Consider the following 23,042-nt stretch of genomic DNA (forward strand, 5'->3'; position numbering starts at 1 on the left):
TAATTAGCAAATAAGTCTCAGAATACTTGAGAAACATGATGTTTTGTTTCTTTCCCACAGATTGTACACAAAATGAGAAAAATTTTTTTTAATGTTTCAATATTCATTTTTGAAGAGGGAACAGATGGGTGGTGGTGGGGTTCTTAAAAGTGTTTTTGCAATTATCTCACAATCAAACTATGCTGCTCAAAAAATAGAAGGTGAGATTTTAATATTCTATGTGTGTGTATATATACACGTATATTTGGATATGAGTGCATGTAACTAGATATGAATGTATATATATGTATGTGTGTATGTATACATATAGTTGTAGATATACACACAGATTTTATAGAAGAAAATTAAAGGATTACTTTTCATTTCAACTAATAGATCCTGTCACAAAAAACACTATATTTTATTTTATTTTATTTTAATTTATTTTTTCAAGAGGGTATTAAATTGTTTATTGATTACACATGATAATGGATGATACACAAGCTTCATACCCATCTATAATTTTATCTGCTACCATAATTCAATTCAGATTTATTGCATAGGATGTGCCATCAATCATTAATAATCAAATAGCTCTATGACTCTGCTTGGGTGAGCCTTTTAATAGTGAACTCCAGGTAACAGCACAGTAACCATCAATTCAACTACACCAAGGTTTCTGAAGACAATGATAATGCTTCAGAAATTATGAAATAGCCAGATAAAGCATATATTTATAATTAGTATAATTGTATTATAAATATATCATCTCTTGAAGACTTAGGTACGTGCCTTTAAAAGATTACATATAGAATGAATGAACAGCCAGGTCATCTTGCTGTTATGTAACAATCAGGTTACTGAACAAAGTTGTTGGAGGGTGTCTCTCCCCATCACTAATCCTCTGTGAACATTCCCAGCGCTGACTCTCCCATTTCTATTAACAAGTAAGTTTTTAAAAACTTGCCTATTGAAAGTACACATCAGGAATATGTTTATAGAAAAGAAAAAGCACAGAAGAAAGAAAAAAAAGCTCATTATACTTAACTTTTAAAAAATATTCAGTATTTCAGAGCAATTGAATTCTGAAGGTTGTAGTATACCACGGCAAGGTTTACATAAAACAGAACTCTAAAATGTACGAAGTAGAGACAGTATATTTGATCAGATCCAGTCTTTCTTTGACTCATTGCTTAGGAAAAGTAACAAAATGAAACACATGGGTTTGGTTTAGCTTCTGTGGTATCCTGAACCAGATATACACACAGAAGTATTAGGGAAGAGTAGTGACTTCTGAAATTGTTTCAAAAACAGGGTAGGGAATGCAGACCAAGAATGACTTTATAGTTCATAAAAATGCAATTCTGAATGGGACATTTTCTAAGCCTAGCGTGAGATTTCAAAAACGGTAACATATTAAGAGAATGTTATGAAAACTACATGAAAGGCTCAGTTTGTTTATCAATAACGAAAGATTTTATCAACTATCCTCAATACCTTTCTTTGCCATTTTCTTGTATTCATATCCTTGTTTTGGAAAAACCATGCCTGTACTCCCAAGTGTCAAAGAACAAGATTAATGAGACCCCCCAAAATAAAGGAAAATGGACAGATTGATAAAAAAGCACATTAAGTGTTCATTTACTGTGTTCGAGCAAATTTATGAAGCTGTGCAATTTTGTGGTTAAAAATATTCAGATACTTGCCCCTGGCCGGTTTGGCTCAGTGGTTAGAGCGTCAGCCCGTGGACTGAAGGGTCCCGGGTTCGATTCCAGCCAAGGGCATGTGCCTCAGTTGCCGGCTTGATCCCCGGCCACAGTTGGGGTCCATGCCGGAGGCAACCAATCGTTGTGTCTCTCACATGGATGTTTCTTTCTCTCTTTCTCTCTCTCTGTCTCTCTCCCCCTTCCACTCTCTCTGAAAAGCAATGGAAAAAAATATCCTCGGGTGAGGATTAAAAAAAACCACTCGGATACCAATTTTTTAGAGATACACAAAAAAGGTAAATGAGGTAAGAGACCTAACTATACAAAAGGAATTTATATTGCTAGCAAATATATTATAGCACTTAAAATTCAGTAGGCCTTTATGTGTGCTTATTTGCTCCTCATGAAAGCCCTGCAGGTACAAATGGTTATTATCTCCATTTTTAAAAAGGGTTAATACCCGGCATAGAGAGGTCAAGTTCTTGTCTGAGGTCACAGAATAGTAAGTAGGAGAGCTGGGATTTGGACAGTCTGGTTCCAAAATCCATGCTCTTGACCACTATATATAACCTCACTAACTGTTGGCATGTTATATGTATATAAAATAATATGTCCTGCCTGCTGAAGACCGATAAAGGGGGAAATCTGGCATCTTCAATTCAATTTTTATATATCTAGAAAAGGGAGAGGCAAAAGGAAAGGAAGAAAAGATCACATTCATAAAAGCTAAAGTAGAGACACAAAGCAGAATGTTATAGATGATGGGAAAATAGAGAGAGATTTTCCCAGAGCCACCAAGTAACCGTGTAGCCATCCAATCACTTGGCTGTGCAATCCTGTCCAGCGACAGGAGCAAGGTGACAGAAAGAAATATTAACTTCGCTTAGGCATGAATTACTGAGATGGATGTTCTGTCATAAATACCCAGCACTAGGAAAGTCAGCTTTTTTTGTGGGTATCTTTTTTCTTGTTTCCCTCACCTACGAATAAATTTGAAGACATGTTCTTGACATGGACTTTTAAAAAATCTTTTCTTATTTGCGGTGTTTTGTGTGTGTTTTTTCCGTTTTTGTTTTTTTTTCCTGGCCTATATATGGATTCTGGCACATTTTTGGTAACCTTGACAGTCAATGAGTTTGCTTAGACTTTTTTTTTTAAAATATAAATGATCGCTTTATGTATTTTTAAAATCTTTATTGTTGAAAATATTACAGGTGTCCCCTTTTTCTCCCATTAACCCCATCCACCCCGCACATCCTCCCCGCTCCAGGCCTTCCCCACACTATTGTCTGTGTCCCTGGGTTGTGCATATACGCATATAAATTCTTTGGTTAATTTCCCCCCACCCACCCCCACTTTCCCTGAGATCCCTCAGTCTGATCCATGTTTCTATGTCACTAAATCTATTTTGTTCCTCAGTTTATTATGTTCTTTAGATTCCACATATAAGTGAGATCCTGTGATATTTGTCTTTCTCTGCTGTTCTTTAAAATTAGGTATGACTACATTTCACTTTAAACTTGATCGATCTAGGAACTTTCTTCAGTGATATTCTCTAAGTATTAATGTGGAAAACTTAGAATTCTAAGCCTTACTAACTTTGTAATTACTTTGAAATTTAAGTACACTTTACCTGTTCATATCATCAAGATGCTCAGCAGCAAAATAAAAGCTTTTGATTTTAGGATGACAGGCTTTGAACGCACTGGAAAAGAAAACAAAGTATATTTATTTTATTTCAAATTGGGAAACAGATTAGAATGTAATCATTTTAATGGGTAAAATTTCCTCAACAATCTAACCTGAGTTCACATATATAATGCTTTTGCCATGATGACAGGAATCAGTAAAAATCCAATTTTCTGCTCACAAAATGCTTTCTTATTACTTCAATTTGAAAGCATTAGACAAACAACCTATAATTTAAAAGCTAGAAACTTTCTCAAAAGCTTCCCCTTTTCTCCTTCTCCCCAAATAAAAGGAACTTACTATTTCTTGCGGCATTCACTGGCTCTATCAATTTTAAATTCAGGCAGGCTGATGAATCCTTCTGCTTTCTCATCCTGAAGAGGTAACACTCTTGTTTAGGACATTATAAGCAAAGATTCGAAGCGGATATTATATAACTAGGCTTTAAGTATCTATAGTAATAAATCTGTTCATTTAATTCCTTAAAGTTGGCATTTTAGAGATTAGAATTCCACTCTTATCTGTTATATTCCATTAAATTAAAGGTATATTTTGAACATTTCAAGTACTACAAATTAAAATATATACAGAAAATTTTAAAATCCTTTTTACATTAAAATGAAGACAGAAAATTCTTTAACTTTTATTTAAAGTGAAATATGTTATGTAATTTTCTAATCTGAATGTATATACACTTTTATAGCATATAAAATAACTTTAGTCCACATTTACAATTCACCATTTTCGATTATTTTTAACGCTCCGATGTAAAATGCAGGGAAGTTTACTAACTCAATTCCTCTTATCAAACCTGAGTTGAATAATTATTTTGTGTATTCAGTATTTTACAAATGAAATAGGTTAATTTAATTTTTGAATATCTGACTTGGTACTTATATAACCTTTATATATGCTATATATAAAGGTTATTTTTCACTTGGAAAATTAAATGAAATCCATAAAATCCTCCTATCTCTAATGAAGGACAACAAAACAAGATAGAAGTATTATCCAAAATCTTACATTAGACACAAATTATCCCAATTATGCTAAGACTAACTTTGGCAAAGCCCTTTCATTGCCGTTGTCCCTTGCACGCTCAAGGCCACGCTCCTCAGACTTCTACTCTCCCCAACTTTGATCTGTGCTGGACCAGTTCATGCCTTTCTCTATTTCAAGTTCGAGTGAGATTAAAACCTCATTTCCTATTTCAAAGAAAAAATAGACTCTCAATTCTTTTACTGTGTATGTATATATGTAAAACTTAAAAAAAAAAAATTGGTATTACTGATAGTGACTAAAATGTCTGTGTTATTAAAAAAACAGTATTATAACTTTTTCAATATATGAGGGGTTCCCCCCCCAATCTTAAGGTAAATACAATAGTATCAAATCTCTTTTCTCAACTTTGATTTCCCTTGCTGCCCTGATGTCTTTGATGTAAAATGTTTAAATTTTGAACAATTTAAAGTATTTTGGGGGTAGCTATTATCTTCCTATAATGATATGATGAGAAATTTTTGCATTTTTCCTAAAAAATGTCACACTATGGTATTCCTTGGAATGTATACTATTGAATTAACTCACCTCTCACAAAACTAACACAGTAACAATAACTCTCTGATTGAAAGTCAGCTACTGTTGAGTAAAAAGGGGCCACAGTTTTTTTATCACTTGAACTGTGAAAGATAGAATATAATTTATCATACGGAAGACAAATCTACACGGGACCTTAAAATAAAAAGAGACATAGAAACAATCTATTTTGATAATGCTTGATTGGAATATAAAGTGTATATAAATACTGAATAAAAATGTTAGGTAAAATCATGGTTTGCTTACTGTATCTAAAATGGAACACACATAACTATGTGATTGCCAGAGAAAATATCAAAAGTATAGTAAATAATCAAATCCTTCTATATAGATGATACAGACATTTGTATTAAATGGCAAAATAGGAATTCAAGATTTCACAAATGAAATAGGACGTCAATTTGAAAAACATTACTAATAGCATATGCTTACTGAGTACTTAGTATGTACCAGGCATTGGTGTAAGTGCATTGATTCATTGCATCCATATGAGAACCCAGTGCTCGAGGCACTATTATTACTCCCTTTTTTGCATATATGGAAACTGAGGCACAGTAACTCAGGCAGTGTTAAGTCTACTCTCTTAAACATAACCTAATATAATATAAAGTAACAACATAACAGCTGGTCTAGGGAACACAAAATTCTCTATATACTGGATGTTATAATCATAGGCATAATAATTTTAAACTACATTTCAAAAATTAATCTTCAAATGCAAATTGAATAATGTTATAACGTAACAGTATTCATATAAGACTATATAACCAGCATATTGCAGTAAAACATGTACATTTTTTGAGAAACAAGTTAACAATAGAAAATATTACTAAAGAACTTAATAAGGTGAACTGACAGATGGCTATGGCAAAGGAATCAAAGAAAATGTAGTGTAAAGGGAATGCCAATGAGTAAGGTATACTATTGTGTATCTGTTGTGATATGTGATAGGTTGTGATATAATTACTCTGGATATAAATAGGTTTACTGCAAATGAGAAAGGAAACCACAAAAACAATTTAAATGCATTATATACACACTACTCCAAATTGTGCTAAATAAAATGAATACTTGCAGACTTTCAAAACCAGCCTACCAGTTCATTTTTAAAAGAAAAACGGAAATAAATTCTGGTGATACTAATTTACTAAAATTATTAAAGGACTTTCTCCCTTCCCCTACAAAAAACAGAACAAAATTTAGAGCTTTGAACAGAACAAGACATTTAAAAATTTATATCAAATTTACATGTCTAATCGTTTAAATTAAGCTACTGCTCTAATTGGCTTGGTATTTTTAATTAGATATACAAAAGTTTACTTTATCTGTGTTTCAGATATGTAGCTACATTAGAATAAATAACACAACGATCTTTATAGAACCCCAAAATACAACCATTGTAAGAAGTCTTTTTCTTAGGAAAAATAACTAGCAGAAGTCTCCTGAATTAGCTTTAAGGTGATTAAATGATTTTAAAATATGTCTCAAAATGGTGATTCTTTTGGTTAAAGATAGAGAATGGATGGGAAAACAAAATGTGCTTTGTCTTACCTCCTCATTAATATACCAATATAGGGATGCATCCTTAAGGACAAACCAATATTTCTTCCATTTCTGTGAAAAATAGCTCTTTGCATCTTTCTTTTTCCAAAGCCAGCCCTCACAGTCACCACGGCCTAGATCTTTGCAAGAAATTCGCCTTTTGCTCTTGCCAGCTATAGGACCTAAAGATAATAGTGGTAAAAATGCTCTTTAAATTTTATATAGGTGTGGAGGTAGAAGATTCATTTAGAGATCACAAAATATCAGTCTGGGCTCTTAGCCTTAAAATTTCTTACTTTCACATTGTACCAGAATAAAAAAATATAGAAATCTTTAATACTATTTCCCTCACATAAGTGACATATAATTTAATCACAACTGAGTTATCTGATTTAAGATTGCAGGGGAGTAGGTGGAAGTTACACTCACCTTCTCCCAGGACCAGATTGGAATTACAACTAAATTATAAAACAAGCACCTGAGTAATCAACTGAAGACTAGCTGAACAGAAGTCTCATAACTGAGGATTTACTAAAGAAGCCACATCAAGACTGGTGGGAAGGGCAGAGACATGCGGTGGTAGAGAATCCGGAGGAGTATCTCAGTTGCAAAGGTCCCCCCCACCCCAGGAATGAGGTGTTTCAACTCCACGCTGGGCTCCACAGCCTGAAACACCGGTGCAGGGTGCAGGGTGCAGGGTGCAGGGAAGAGGCGAGGAAAGAGGTTAACCAAAGAACTTATGTGCATATGCGCACAGCCCATGGGCACAGACAATAGTGCAGGGAAGGCCTGAGGGAGGGGCCAGGAGCCAGGTGAAGGGGGGCAAGGGGGCAAAGGGGGGGATCTGTAATACTCTCAACAATAAAAATAAATTTGAAAAATTTGAAAATGGAACTGCCTTATAACCCAGAGATTCCACTTCTGGGAATACATCTGAAGAAATATGAAACACTGATTTGAGAGAATATATGCACCCTTATGTTCATTACAGTGCTATTTACAACAGCCAAGATGTGGAAGCAACCCAAGTGCCCACCAGTAGAGGAGTGGATAAAAAAAATGGTGGGACATTTATATAATGGCATGCTACTTGGCCATAAAAAAGAAGGAAATCTTACCCTTGTGACAGCATTGATGGACCTAGAGAGTATTATGCTAAGTGAAATAAGTCAGTCAGAGAAAGACAAATACCCTATGATTCCATGTGCAGGGTTGGCAAAAGTAGGTTTACAGTTGCACTGTGACATTCTTTTGAGTTTAATAAAGCTATTGTAATAATCATAAGGTTATGATTTTTCCATATGCACAACTGTAAACCTACTTTTGCCCACCCCTGTATATGTGAAATCTAAAGAACAAAATAAACAAAGAAACAAAATAGAAACAGACTCCTCGATACAGAAACCAGACTGATGGTTGCCAGAGGGGAGGGGTTTAGGCGGCTGGGATGGGATTAAGAACTACAAATTGACAGTCACAAAACAGTCACGGCGATTTAAAGTACAGCATAGGAAATGTAGTCAATAATATTGTAACAACGATGCATGGGGCCAGGTGAGTACTTGAAATATTAGGGAAGCCACTTTGTAACAGTATATTATCGTGTGAGCACTATGCTGTACACCTGAAACTAATACAAAATAATATTGTATGTAAACGGTAATTAAAAATAAAATTGAAAAAATCAATTAAAAACAAAAACAAACAAACTCAGAAGTGTGTAATCCCAGTCGCAAACCCCGATGAGATCATTTTCTGCAAAAGGCACCTCGTATCCCAGGTGCCTGAAGGAGAAGCTGGTGTCGGCAGCGTTTGCTAGGGGGCCGTGCTCTTCTAAACCGCACTGGTCTCAGGCCGGGGGCGTGCGGTGCGCTGGAGAGCATCGCAGTGCAAACCAAGCTGGTGGAGGGTTCATTTCATTTTCTTACCTTTGTTTTTCTTCTTTGATTTATGCTGCAGAGAGGACTGCTGAAACGTCTGAAATCAAAGAGAAGGAAGAATGTTATCTGATAGGGGCCACCTGGGACACGACCACGGCGCGCAGAAGTCGCAAGAGCTCAACACTGGCTCTGAAACCTGGTCAGAGGAATTACTTCCTTTTTCCAAAGCCCCCCCCAAAAACTCACATATACCATGCCGCTCAACTTCCTAATCTCCTGGGAAGCAGAAGGGGATATTACTGTCCTTATTTTGTAGCAGAGAGAGCGGGGCACAAAACAGTGGTAAAACTAAGGGCTCTTATATATCTATAGCCCTACTCTGTACCTTTAAAAAGGGTTCATTGTGCTTTCGCGGGCAGGATCTCACTTGATTCTCAGAAACATCTTACTACGTAAGCAGGCCAATATGACTACTTCTTGTTCCTTAGAAGGTCATTCTATCACATACGCCACCATCACCTACGGATCTCCTTCCCAGGTGCTCCTCCTCGGTCACTAAATATTTCGGCACTTGGGCCATTGTTTTCGTCTCACGCCTACTTCCCTCACTATTATTGGTGACTCCCCGTCAGGAGGGGATGACAGCACCTTGGCCCCCCAGTCCCTGATGCCCGATGATCCGTATTTCTCCACTCCTTGGCTCCCCACCAGCATGACCATGCGTCATCTTAAGCGCACTCCAGCCACCGCCTCCGCTATCTACATTTTACATAGTCTAATACCCCCGACTCGGCAATTTTTAGAAAATCTACCTTTGAGGCTTCCAATTCAATGACCTCGCCACACTTTTGTGCCTTTCTTGTCTTCCGCTTGGTTTCCAAAGGACATCGTTACAGTGATTCCCCTGGATCACAATCCTGGCATCACACTGGCCTGGCTAAACCACCACCTCAGTGACGCCCGTCTATCCGCATGCTGCAGGCTAAGTGTGGGAACAGCTTCACGTCCGAAGAGAAAACCCCCGACTGCACTGACTGCTCCAGCCTTCCGCTAACGACTATAAACCACTGGGTCCAGCCAGCCCTTCTACTGGGCTCTACTGTTCACTGGTGTAATAAGGTTAAATATGTTCACATGATCAGCTAGCTAACAGGTACAGAGACAGCACGTGTAATTTTAATTCACAGATAATCCTTCACATGAATTTTAGGTAGCAGGCCTTTTCTCTTTACAAAGGTATTTCTATAAGAGGCAATTGAATTTTGTTTACATAAAACTCAATGGCCTTGGTTTTATATAATACATTTGTATTTTGTGTCACACTTTATTTAGAATCTTTGCTCATAAAATAAGAGTAATATTCTACTTTCATGATAGTTTTCTTGTGTTTGTATATGGTTAACATAATTTTCATCAATACAGTATTATGAATGGATACTAGCCCTCAAGATAAATATCAGCTACTTTTGCTGCCATACAATGTAAACCAGAAATAACCACCCCAGTGTCAGAGCAACACGTGCGCATTTGCATGTGTGTGTGTATGTGTGAGCAAGTGCATGCGTGCGTAAAACTTTGCAGGATCCATGACTACAGAAATTCACAATTTTGGAGAGAAAGCTTTAAAGATAAAACACATTGTACTGTGTTGATTTTCTTGAGTGCACTTTGCTTCAAAATAACTCAAATAACAACTCAGACTAGTGTGCTCAAGTATAGTTAATTTACATATAGTTATTTTTCCAAAATTGTTTGGCTGTAAAATTACCGATTGGGTTTCTTTTTGTGTTTCCACAAGTAATCATTATGATTTTACAGCTCATTATTTTTAAAAATGACAATGATGGGGGTGGTTTGTTTCTCGGAAGCTACATGGATAACAGACAGCCTAGAAGAATTGTTATGTAATACATCTCCTATGCTTTCTGCAGGCAATTCTTTAGAACCTGCGAATCTACTTTAAACTCTACACTAAAATATATTTTATGCCCTCCAGGTTTTCTTTTTAATAAGATTATCTTTTCTTTCCCTATAACTATATTCTCATACTAATTGTGATTACAGAGTATAATCAGTGTACATACTGTTGAAACCTAAGAACTCCTAGGCATACAATCATTCAAAGAAGCAAAGCCTTAGATGTCTTTTGTAAATATCATAAATATTACAATGCAATTATCTTGAGAGATTTCATTATTTTTCCAAATGATGTAACATTTTCTAGAATGAAAGTTGCAATTGAATTAAATTAATTAATATCATGTACTTGAATTATATGCCTTTGAAAGTAACAGGAAAAACAATGAAATCTACAGTCAAGGAAATAGGTCTCTTTGCAGAAAAGTTACTATAGCAGGCCTGAAACTGCTGTCTTAGAAGGGCCTGCTTGCAAGGTGGACCCTTGGCTGACCTCTGGGAACTTGGCTGGTAAATAGTTTCCTATATTGACATAAAGCTTCCCTAAGCAATAAGGTGGTTTTGCCTAGCTAGGGACTGAACACCCATTTTCCTTCTGGGGATCTGGAACTTTTATAGTTGCTGGGCAGGGGGTTCCTATGTGATCAATCCAAGAAAATCCTTGGATGCTGGGTTTTTAATGGGTTTCCTTGGGCAGACACTTGACATATATGACTGCATTTCTGCTGTTGGGGATAGAATGCACTCTGCATGATCTGGTGGGAGAGGGAAAAAGAGAGGGAGAGAGGGAGGAGGAAGGGGGAGGAGGAAAGGAGGGAGGGTGCACCCATAGGAGGCTTGCACATCAATTTCTCCAGATACCATGAGTATCTTTTTTCCTTGCTGATCTGGCTGTACAGTGGGACCTCGGTTTTTTAATGTAATCTGTTCTGGAAGCCCATTCACATTCTGAAACATTCGAAAACCAAGGGATCCGAAGCCGACAGCTGGGCCTCAGGATCTTGCCCTCAGCAGAAGCCGTGGGGCATGTTCAATTTCCGAGGCATGTTTGAAAACCGAAGCACTTCCGTCTGGGTTTCCAGTGTTCATTACCCGAAATGTTCATCCACGGAGACGTTAGAAAACCGAAGTACCTCTGTATATCCTTGCTGTGTCACTGTAATAAATCTTATCTGTGGGGAGAACTATAAGTTGAGTTTTCTGAGTTTTTCTAGTGAATCACCAAACATGTGGGTGATCTTGGGGACCCTTGAAACAGTCTCATTATTCAATTCCTTACAAACTTCTATTAGAAACTGTCCACTATTCATACACACATAAATAAGCCCCTAACAGTGAAGGTTTCCTCTTATCAGCAACAGTGTCATTAAGTGTCCCTGAGGTGCAAGTTTATAATTGTATGTAGTCGTTACTAGCAGAAAGGAATTATTCATTGTGAGTGATGGATATTTAATTGGCATCATTTTTTTCAGTTTCAAATACCATGAAAAGTTTAATAAGAGCAAGACATTAAGAACAGAAACATGACTATAGACAACCGACACAGCAGATCATATAAGGTGCTATCACTAACTGGAAAAAAGAGGCCTGGAATCTTTGCTTTCATGATAATGAATGTTTTTCTAATGAGAGTGAACATTTATAATGTATTTTATTTCTATATTTTTATTAGTGTCAGATCATTCTTCTTCCAGGTTCATGCTCAGGTAAGTCTATCCGTTAGAAATGCTTTCATAGCAGCCTGTGCGTAGTGAACTCTTCTAGGCTTTTATGTTTGAAAATATAAAAATCCTTCACTCTTGAATAATAGCTTAGCTGGGTATAGTATTCAGAGTTGAGAATAACTTTCAGCAATTTGAACATATTACTTTGTTTTCGTTGGAATCTATTGTTGCTCTTAAAACACCTGTAGCTACCCTGTCATTTGTTATAATTTGCCTTTAGTCTCTGTAGCTTTTAAAATATTTTTTCTCGTTATTCCTGATATTCTGAAATTGCACTAAAATGTTTGTTATAATTGATTTTAACTATTATTGAGCATTCATTGTGTGTATTCTGTGTTGTATTTGAAGGCATTATTTCCTTAATTCTGAAGATTCTCAGGCATTATTTCTTCAAATGGTCTTTACCAGTCCTTTTTTCTCTAGACATATGCTGACACCTCTCAATTTATCATTCATGTATACAAAAGATGCACGTATCCTTCATATTTTTAAAAAATATATATCTTTATTGATTTCAGAGAGAGGAAGGGAGAGAGAGAAACATCAATGATGAGAGAGGCATCGATCGGTTGCCTCCCGCATGTCCCCGACCAGGGGTGGAGCCCGCAACCCGGGCATGTGCCCTGACCGGGAATCAAACCGCGATCTCCTGGATCCTAGGTCGATGCTCAACTGCTGAGCCACGCCAGCCAGGCATCCTTCACATTTTTTATCCTTCTGTATCTTGGAATGCTTTTTATGTAAATTCATTCTGCCATCTTCCAATTTCCAAATTTTCTCTCTGACTGTATGCAGTCTCAAGCTGATCCTTCAGACTAGGGTTTATTTCATGCCGGCCGGGCATGGTCACTAGGATCTTTATTCAACCTCCTTGCTGATGGGTGAGGAAGCTCTGTTTGCCTCCCTAGTTTGTTTCACCCAGTGAGTCCATCTTCAGTTTTCCAACATAGCTGTGGTCCGTTTGTTCTCAGATAACCAGTAGACTCCCAGCCATCTCTACCTCTTTCTGGGCTCAGAGCTACCAGGTATGTGGCTTTGGGACCCATTTACACTGGACATTTTTTTCTTTCTTCTGGTCTTTGGAGAATAGATCTTATTTTTTACCATGATCATGTCTTTTTATGTGTTTGGGGTAAGGGTGCGTGTGTGTGAATTTAAAACATAAGCTCATAATGTTATTGATGACCAAAAATAGATTCCTTTTGTAGGCATTTATGAAGGTAAATTCCCTTAAAAAATGTATTTTTACGTTATTTCCTAAGTAACCATTCAATAAAAGCTAGTGTGTTCACTAGCACTTTCTTTTATCATAGGAAGCATCTGGGCAAAATTTCTTTGACCTTCCTCTCTAGGAATGTCTATAAACTCTGATCTTTAGCAACTTATGAATTCATATGATTAGCCAGGACTTCTGGATTGAGCTGCAGGCTGCCTAACTCAACAGATTTAATGTATTCAAAACTTATGACAGTCACCACCTGTCAACCAAACATGCTCCTCTCCTAGTCTTTTATACCTTAGAAAATGGTAATTTCATCTCCCCCCACATGCTTACATCCAGAATCTTGGAGTCTTTTTTCCCCTCTTACATTCCATAGCCAACCCACCAGCAAGCTGTATCAGGACTTTTCTTTTATTACCTCTACTACTAGCACCCTGGTCTAAGCCACTATCAATCCTCAACTGCATTACTGAAGTATCTCCTCACTGTTTTCCCCACCTCTGCTCTTACCTCCTCTATTTAACACAAGAGCCAGGGTGATCCTTTGAAAATATGATTGAAATAATATCATTCCTCTACACAATTTCTGCAATGGCTTCTCATCTCACTCTGAATAAATGCCCAAATCCTTCCAATGACTTTGAGGGTCCTGTATGACCTGGCCTCTGTTATTTATGCCTCCTGTCACTACCCTTATTAACTTTGCTCCAGCTACACTTTCTAGTCCTAGATCATGCCTATCATAGTACCATCTTAGGCCCTTTACCCCTGCTCTTCCCTCTGTCAGAAATGTCCTTTGCCCAGATATTGCTGGGGCTTACTCTCTTACCTCCTTCAGGTCATTACTCAAGCGCTTCCTTTTGAGAAAATTCCTCCCAGGCTTTTCTATCTAAAATTGTTATCCTCATTGCCCTCAGCACTTCCTACTTTCCTTTCCCTGCTTTATTTCTCTCCTTAACACTTAGCATTTTCAAAAGTATTTATATTTCTTGTTTATTACCTGGCTTTCCTTCCAAATATAACTGCATGAAAGAAGAGGAATTCTATCTGTTTTATGCACTGTTTTATCTTCTGCCGAGAATGGGGCCTAGCCCAGAGGAGATGCTCAATAAAGACTGGTTGAGTGAATAAAAACTAAGTGAACCATAAGTAAAGAGCATAGGATATAGTCTTAATTAGCTGGTTGTTTTAACCTGAAAAAGCCCTTCAGCTGACAACAAACAAGCCAGGTGTCTTTTGTCCAGTAATCCATGTACAGAGTATCACTGAAAGTTCTGTTCTTTAGGAGGCCATTTGTTTTGGTAGATAATTAAGTTTCTTCTTATCCAACCTCCCTTAGTATTACTTGCCCTGGGACTCTCTTAGTGCACTTAACAGTTCAAATTTGAATTCGAGATGTGGCTAGCTAAAGTACATTAACTCTGTGTTAAAAGATATTTATGCAAATAATTATATGATGAATTATGAATGGATGTGTTGAAACCATAATTCTATCCATAAAAACAGAATGTGCTCAAATAAAAGGCCATTATGAAAGTATTGTTGACCCCTCTTCTCGACCATGGCGATGCAGGCAGTGGTATTCCGTTTGGTTATAAAAGATCCCTTTTTCAGGCATTTGCCTGAAAAGGCCACTTGTCTTTCATCTTGTCCACAGATGTTCTGTTCAAACTCTGTCCCCCCCCCCTTCTAGATGAGGAAGTGTGGGGGAGGGTGATTTGGGCCATTCTTATCCTGAAACTTTCAGAAGCACTTATTTTAATTGTGGAAGAAAATGACAGTTTCTGTGTTTCATTTTGAAAGCTCAGCTACTATTAAATTCTCCTCAAGTCGCAAATTGCCACACTTATGGAAAAATTTGCAATCAAAATGCTCTCTTGTTGCAATATTGTAACTTCCTCTTACTGTAATTTTCTGCAAAGTTCCAAGATGTCTTCAGTGACTAGTCAAACCGATCGCTTGTTCCTTATGTGTTAGAAAAGAAGGCGCTTAGCAATTTGAAACACTTGGGGAAAATGACAGCTACTTCCACATATTTAATTTTTTAATAAACAAATAAACAAAAAGCCTTTGAGATGAAAATATTTCACAAAGGAAGGTATTTTCCCTTACTTTCTCATTACTGTGTGTCAGCAGAATAATTTGAAATATTTTCAAAGGATCGCCCTGGCTCTTGTGTAAGTATGAGCACGTAGGGTAAGATGCTAATAGGAATAAATATTAAATCAAGAAATCTTCCATTTACAAGAAACAACGGCATAGAACTGAACAGGTTTGCTGTCGGTGGCGGCCTAGGCCTTCTGGTGCATGAGAGAAACTGAACTGGGCCTTTCAGTGCAGTGGGGTGAGCTTGCTCTGGGGTGTCAGTGAAATTAGCCTGACTGCAAATGGCTCCAAACACACTCAAAAATAAAAGGCATGCTTTAAAAAACAATAATCATGCTAATAAATTAGCAGTCAAATAAGAGCAAAAAGGCAGTAATTGCACGGAATTAGGAGAAGGTCAGTCAAACTCATTAGGTCGGACAGAGTCAATGTTTCATCAAAAGAATACCATGTAGATCAGATTGTAAAGGAAGGAGGTGGTTGAATCTTATCCAGGATCCCATAAGGTGATTCCTTTTTTTTCTATGAAGTAGTGAAATATGAACGAGAGGAGTGATTAGCGGTGAGCAGTTGGGAAGGGTAACAGGAATCACCATCCTTGGGAAATAGGAACTGTCATTCCTGAATCATAATAATTCTCATTTACTGAGGGCACATGTGTCAGGCACAGCATCAAACACTTTATATCAGTTATCAATCTTAATCCTTAAAATAAATCCTTAAAGTGGTTATCATTAATCCCATTTTAAAGACTGGAAACACTGAGAGCAAATGCATAAACAACTTGCTCAGGACCACACAGGTAGTGGCAGAGTCGAAATTCAAATCCAGGTCTGTCAATCACAGGACCTGTTCTACCCACTCTGTGCAGTACTGCCTCCCAAAGAAGTATCTGTAGTCATAGTAACGATGTGAGAAAAAAGAAAAACTGCTTCTGGCACGAAGATATCCATTTATGCAAACCTCTCATGACATCTGATATAACTACATTGCTATGTGGAAAGAAGAGATTCCATAAAACAGAAAGATATTAAGGATAACACTTATATTAATGGAGATAATTCAAATCAGTAACATCTTAAGAACCTCCCATTTTCATGCTTTTTATTCAATTTTATTTTAATTAGAATGTTATATTAATCTGTGGATAAAAAAAGATTTGCTGGGTTTTGGGCAACTATTAGTCATAATATCTTCATGAGAGGAAGGCTCATGTTAGCATTTTAATTTTGCAAATGTGATAGAAACTAAGTTACAGAAAGGCAGTAAGGTTCAGCCAAGGTAGGCAAGGATGGGACTGCAATCACATTTTATTCCAAACCTATTGACAGTGTTAACTGAACTCAGTGCAATTTAAAAACCCTATGTCGATACTGAAGAAGAAGTCGGGGACCCAAATAAGGCAAGCCTGCTTCTCCACTAATTCTTCACACAGGAGATCTCTCTCGGAGCTAATTCATCGTTACGCAATTTTTCACCCGATACACTCCTGATTATTATGTAATGCCTTAAAATCATTTGGTTTGCTTTCTCAACTGGTTTTTAACTGCTGCATTAGTTTCTACAAAGGCAGGAACCATCTGCTCAGCTCACCACTTTATACTTAGCTCCTAGCACAGGATCTGCCATATAATAATCTGTGGAAAACATGAATCAGAGTCACTGACCACCTACGTGTACAGGACACCGAGGCTATGAGTTAAGGCATCTCATATGCAATCTGTCAGTGCATCCTGTCCACTCTCCCTTCAAAACATATCCAAACTCCAACCCCTGCTCACCGCTTCCCCTGGGGCGCCTGGGGCTAGGCCGCTATCATCCCCCACCTGAACTGTCCTGATCCTCCCCTCTCCCTGCTTCCACACTTACCCTAGGCCCTCCAGTCTATTCTCAACACACCAGTTAGAGTGACACACTTCAAATGCTATGTTCCGGCAGGAATGGAATGCGCAGCACCGTGGGGCAACTCTAAAAGAAATCAGGAGACCCGACTTCGATTTCTCTATATTCCAGCCCACATTCCAGCTCTGACTGTAATCAAGTCACTGAATTACTCTTGACCTCAGCTTTCTCATCTGTGAGATGAGGGGTTTGGACCAGATGCTCTTAGAATATCTCATAGAGCACTAACTGTACATGATCCTGACTTCAAAATGAAGGGGAAAATGGCTAGTCACCAATGTACATCCAATTATTGATGTTTTAAGAATTATGGCCCAGCCGGGGTGGCTCAGTGGCTGAGCATCGACCTAGGATCCAGGAGATCAAGGTTCGATTCCCGGTCAGGGCACATGCCCGGGTTTCGGGCTCGATCCCCAGCAGGGGCGTGCAGGAGGCAGCCGATCAATGACTCTCTCATCATTGATGTTTCTCTCTCTCTCTCTCCCTCTTCCTTCCTCTCTCTGAAATCATTAAAGATATATTAAACAAAAAACAAACAAAAAAACCAACAAAGCAAAAGAATTATGTATACTCATAATCAGTGTTACTCTTAACACTTAATGCTAAATTATTTATTGGAAGGCAGTTAGTATATGTTTAAGCTCCACTAGGTATGGAAACAACTTATAACCAGCCATATTAGAGACAGCTATTTTGGGGTGCTTGGTTAATGTGTGCAATTAATATAGATTTGCACATAGAGGCAGAAAGTTCGAATAGGTGAAAAGCAGAACTAGGGCAGTTCCCGCTCCTTACACTTCTGTTCGACAAACTGTCGACATCTGAGTGTCAGAGAAATCAGTGCAGGCTTGCCCATCTTTTGTGACAAAGAAATATTTACGACCAGAAAAAAATGGAGAGAACCAGATCTGCCTCTGGAAGGCTACTTGATGACAAGGAAATCAATTATGTGTAAAAGAAAATAGAGAAACAAATTATATTAAAAAATCACCTCTAATGAAGAATGAACGAAACCTAATAATCTCAAATGGAGTCACTGTATATGACACGACAATTTTCTCAGCAATCGTATGACTAAGCCATAATTATTAAATTTTTTCTGGCTACTGAATTAATAGCTTATTTAAAAGAATCTGAAACGAAACAGCTTTTTTTTGGTTACCTTTAGTTTTAGGTTTGCCGCTGTGCTATATTTTACATATTTTCTCATCATCGACCTTGTGCCATGTAAGTGTAATTCATTCTGAGCATGCTAGCTTTTATCTAAATACCTTTATGGCTAAGAGTATGTTTATATCAAGCTCTTATTCTGAGATTTTTGCTACTATATAATAGACAAGCACTTATAAAATAGACAAACGGTTATCTCTTTAAGACAACCACTTCAAATGTTTCTACATCTGCTAGTTTTACTCCAATTTTCTTGATCTGGAGACAGTTTTTCTTAATAGAAAATCTCAAAGAGAATACTGGATAAAAATAAGTTAAGTTTAGAAAGTTTTAAAAGTCATTATATGCATTTTATAATAAAATAATTGACAGAGATAAATCATACTCTTCCTTCTCTTCCACACTGAACCATCTAGTAGGACATGATTTTAAGACTACAAAAGCAAAATTGATTTTATCTAATAGAAGGGAAAAAAGAACCTGATGGGAATCGTTTTTTAAAAATTCTGTGTTTGCAGCAAAAATCAAATCATCATTATGTTGTCAATTTAGATGGCATTTTCCATAGTCTTCTCATCTCACAAATGAGAAAACTGAGTAAGAGAGAGAGGGCACTTTATGCAAGCTAAGTTATGAAAAATAAGATTTCTGCAGGGCCTGATGATTGCTGCCACTTCTCCAAAGCTGGTAGCCTCGGATGCACCTAGTTTGGGTTTGGCTTGTTGTGAGCCCGCTGGCGAGGACATTCTGGTAGCATGGTTGGAAGAAGGATGCTAAGAATATCTGTGTACTACCTTAGTGCCAGGCGTCATCACGGAGCCAAAGCTTTACCCAATTATAAAAAATATATATGGGGGGCAAAGTGAGTAGGAAACACGCTATCTTCAAAATATTTTTATAGCAAGCAAGTGGATTTCACATGGCTGTTTCTTGTAGCAGCTGTCTGATAAAAATTAAGGACATGATGCTGAAATGCAACTAAGTCGAGGAGATTCAACAATTAGCTAAGGTAATGTTGTCTAGGTACACAGCCTTCTGGCATTCTTCCTGAGTATGCAAAGAAGTTCTTTAAAGATTTTTCTAATGTGTTCTATTAAGTAGAAACCTCTTAGGTAAAGTAGACATTTTACGCTCATTATTACTTATATTAGTCAATCTCTTGACTGAAGATAAGATACAATTTGAAGATATATTTTCCAATATATGCTTTGGGAAATTAAAATAATTAGGCTGTAGGGATGACATCTTCATAGAGGTAGGCTGCACTTTGAACTCAGTCCAGATTTACAATTTAGAATTTTTCACTTTACCACTGATCCTTATAGATCATGACTAGATAATTTTTAAAGCAGGTTTTACCTGGTAGGCACCTGCAGTGCCCATGCAAAGGGAACCCTCAGTGTGGGGGTTTCCTACTGTGCCAACTTAGTAAAGCTGTAACTGTTTCTCAGAACTCCCTTCCCTGGGGGTTGCAGTTAGCGCTGGCCACAACATAACTCGGTGACTTTTGGAGAACACGAGTGAAGCAGCAGCCCTTTCCTGGGAAGGTCAGTGCAGGGTGTGCCCCTGCTGCAGCTCACCCCGGCACTTTCCGCTGGCTTGCCTCTTTTGAGGGGTCAACAGCCGGGGCGGCAAGGCCTTCTGCTCCTCCAGGTCCTGGGAGGGGGCCTGCGAACCCCCTGGTGGAGGGCTCCAGCTTCGTTGCTGAAGTTGGGGGCAGGGTTCCAGTGTGTGCTCACGGGTCCTAGTTTCTCTTGCTCTCCCTGGCTTCACACCCAGATTTCCTTCATGACCACCAGCTCTGCTGAGGAACCTTCACTAGCTCCTCAGCTGATTAATACATAGTCCTTCATTCCACGTCACTGAGTGCTTCCGTTTCCCTGATTGAACCCAAACCGTGTGTAGGTTCACAGAGCTGACTTAAGGCTCATGTTCTAAAAATACAACATTATTCTTGGCCATCTTAGGGAACTATCTTAGAAAAGACAATTCTCTTTTGTAATGTTGAGCCCTTTTACACTGCAGTTAGATATAACCACCATTGTCTCTCGAGGCCGCTCCAAATTGATGATAATGAAAGAATACAGGAGAAGAGAACTTATTCTCCTGTTTCCTACGGCAGGAAAGCTTGCATCTAGTTAATCTAAAATCATTTGCATTTAAAGAATAGGAATTGAAACACTGATCTATTTTTCAACATTCCATATTATTTTGGGTTCAAGACTATTTAGGATCCTGGTCCTGGCTTAGCCTGATACTTGTAGCGATGCTAGGAAACAAATTTAGCAATATCATTTAGAAGTGAGGCTCTAGGTTCAGCTCATGAACCTAAACTTCATTCTCACATGGGATCTGGGCTAAGAGAACCAGGCATGTAGTTTGTTAAGAGGAATCTTTGGATGACGGTTGGGTATAACCACCAGGATTACAGTTCTGTGAAATTAGAGGATGCTCTCATGGGGGCAAATACGTCAGGAGTTTGAGTGAGGAAGATAATTTGATACAGGTTATGGTCTTTCTTTCCTTTTTTTCTTTGTATTTTTTTAATCCTCACCAGAAGGTATTTTTTCCACTGAATTTTTTAGGGAGAGGGGAGGAGTGGGAGAGAGAGAGGAACATCGATGTGAGAGACACATTGGTTGGTTGCCTCCCCTCCCGCACGGGCCCCGACCAGGCCTGGGAATCGAGTCTGCAACCGAGGTACGTGCCCTCGAGCTCTAACCACGGAGACACCGGCCAGGGCTAGGTTATGGTCTTTCAGTGAGAAGGAGCTTTAAAGAATTTTAAGGGTAAAATGATTGGAATGCTGTTAAGTTTAAGATGTTTCATTAAATGAGTTGTGGTGGCGATGTAATATGGGTAGTGATTATAGGAGCAAAAAAGGCCTATTGCCAACAACATTTGAGGATGTTTCTGAGGCTATAAAGCTGGGAGATACAGGCCTACAACAGGATAGAGAATGGGGGGCTGCTTCTTTAACCTCTCTGATTAGTGCAGGGATGTTCCCAAATAGTTCATAATTATTGATCTCATCAACCAAGCCAAGGACCTCTCATTGGAATTTGTTTTTATTTTCTCAAAGGCAACAAGTAATTTGCAATAAGATTAAAATTTAATAAATCTCAACTTAATAAATTCCTAATTCAATTCTTCTGTGTCCTGTTTTGTACGTTGCCTCACTAATTAAGCCAGATTTCATGCTTTGCTTCCTGGCAGCCATTATTTAAACAGGAACTAGCAGAATGAGACCCACACTCGTTCAAACATGAAACCGAAAGAACTGGCTTCAGTTTATCAATCGTCTGTTTTATACAGTGTGAGTAGAAATCTCTCTCAAAAGTGACAGTGTATTAGTGAATATTTTTATTTTGTTTGTTTACATAATGCTTAATTTATTAAGCTTCAAAAATTTATAAGACAAAAGTTTTCAAACATTGAAACAACCTTTTCACGATTAATAAAATTCATGAATTTAAGGTCTCTTAGGAGTTCCATTAAGTCACAAGGCCTATACATCAAATCTTTTACAGGCTGCCAACACTTTAAAAGCACCACAGAACAGAATAAAAGTCAAATGCATTATTACTTCTGTACTCAACCAATACAAAAGTATTGGTGCTACATGCTTGGTTCTTTTTTTAGTATTTCTATACTTATTTTTTTAGAAGTCTCTTAATGATTAAATTCCTTGTTATAGGATTATTCAGATCATCTACTTCACCTTCAAAGAGTTTTGGTAGTTTGAGGGTTTTGAGGAATTGGTTCATTTTATCTAAACTGTTAAACTTACGTGCTCAGAGTTGTTCGTAGTATTTATCTATTACTCTTTTAACATCTATGGGGTCTGTAGTGATAACGCCTCTTTAATTCCTGATACCTGTAAAGTGAATCTTCTTTTTTCCCCCTCTGTCAGTCTTGCTCAAGGCTTATCAATTTCTTTTTTGACTTTTCAAACAACCCACAGTTTTGGGGTAGATTTTTTTCCACTGTTTTTATTTTCATATTTCACTGATTTCTGCTCTTTACTGTCTTCCTTCTGCTTGCTGATATTTTTTGTTGTTCTTTCCCTAATTTCTTCAGGTGGGGGTTTAGGTTATTGATTTGATACTTTCCTCCTTTTCTGATATAAGCAGTTAGTGGTATAAGTTTCCTCCTAAGCATGTGTTGTAGTTTCATCTGCATTCAGTTCAGTTTTCCTTGTGACTTCCTTTCTTATCTACAGATTGCTTAGAGGTGTGTCCTTTAATTTACAAATGGTTGGAGACTTGCTTGCTATTGTTACTGATGCCAGTTTGATTACATGATTAGAGAACATGTGTTCTGCTGTTGTTGGAAGTTAGACGCCGTTTGTGGGTAGACGGTAGTTAGTTGTTCAGTACTTCCATATCCTCACTGAGTTTTTGTTTAGTGGCTCCGTCAGTTACTGAGAGAGGGGTGTTGAAGTCCCCAACTATAATTGTAGATCTGCCAATTTCTCCTTTTAGTTCTTTTGGACTTTGCTTTTAGCATTTTGCATCTTTGTTGTTTGGTGCACATACATTTAAGATTATCATGTCTTCTCAGCGAATGGGCCCTTTTGACCCCGTTGTGGCGGAGGAAGAGCATGACT

The 23,042-nt window shown here is 37.8% G+C and overlaps 1 protein-coding gene across 4 annotated transcripts in view; it reads right to left on the minus strand.

The window, feature by feature from the left end:
* The window catches only part of CNKSR2 (connector enhancer of kinase suppressor of Ras 2), a 236,875-nt gene that overhangs the window by 51,549 nt on the left and 162,284 nt on the right, over positions 1-23,042 (minus strand). For all 4 annotated transcript variants that reach the window (XM_087829499.1, XM_087829498.1, XM_087829497.1 and 1 more), the window contains 4 exons: positions 8,441-8,489; positions 6,522-6,694; positions 3,675-3,748; positions 3,319-3,390 (listed from right to left, as the gene is read on the minus strand). In XM_087829499.1, the coding sequence (XP_087685625.1) occupies positions 3,319-3,390; positions 3,675-3,748; positions 6,522-6,694; positions 8,441-8,489 (368 nt within the window). The remainder of the gene's footprint in view (positions 1-3,318; positions 3,391-3,674; positions 3,749-6,521; positions 6,695-8,440; positions 8,490-23,042) is intronic.

This window comes from Miniopterus natalensis, chromosome X (genome assembly GCF_054644295.1).
Source record: "Miniopterus natalensis isolate mMinNat1 chromosome X, mMinNat1.hap1, whole genome shotgun sequence".
Classification (NCBI taxonomy): Eukaryota; Metazoa; Chordata; class Mammalia; order Chiroptera; family Miniopteridae; genus Miniopterus; species Miniopterus natalensis.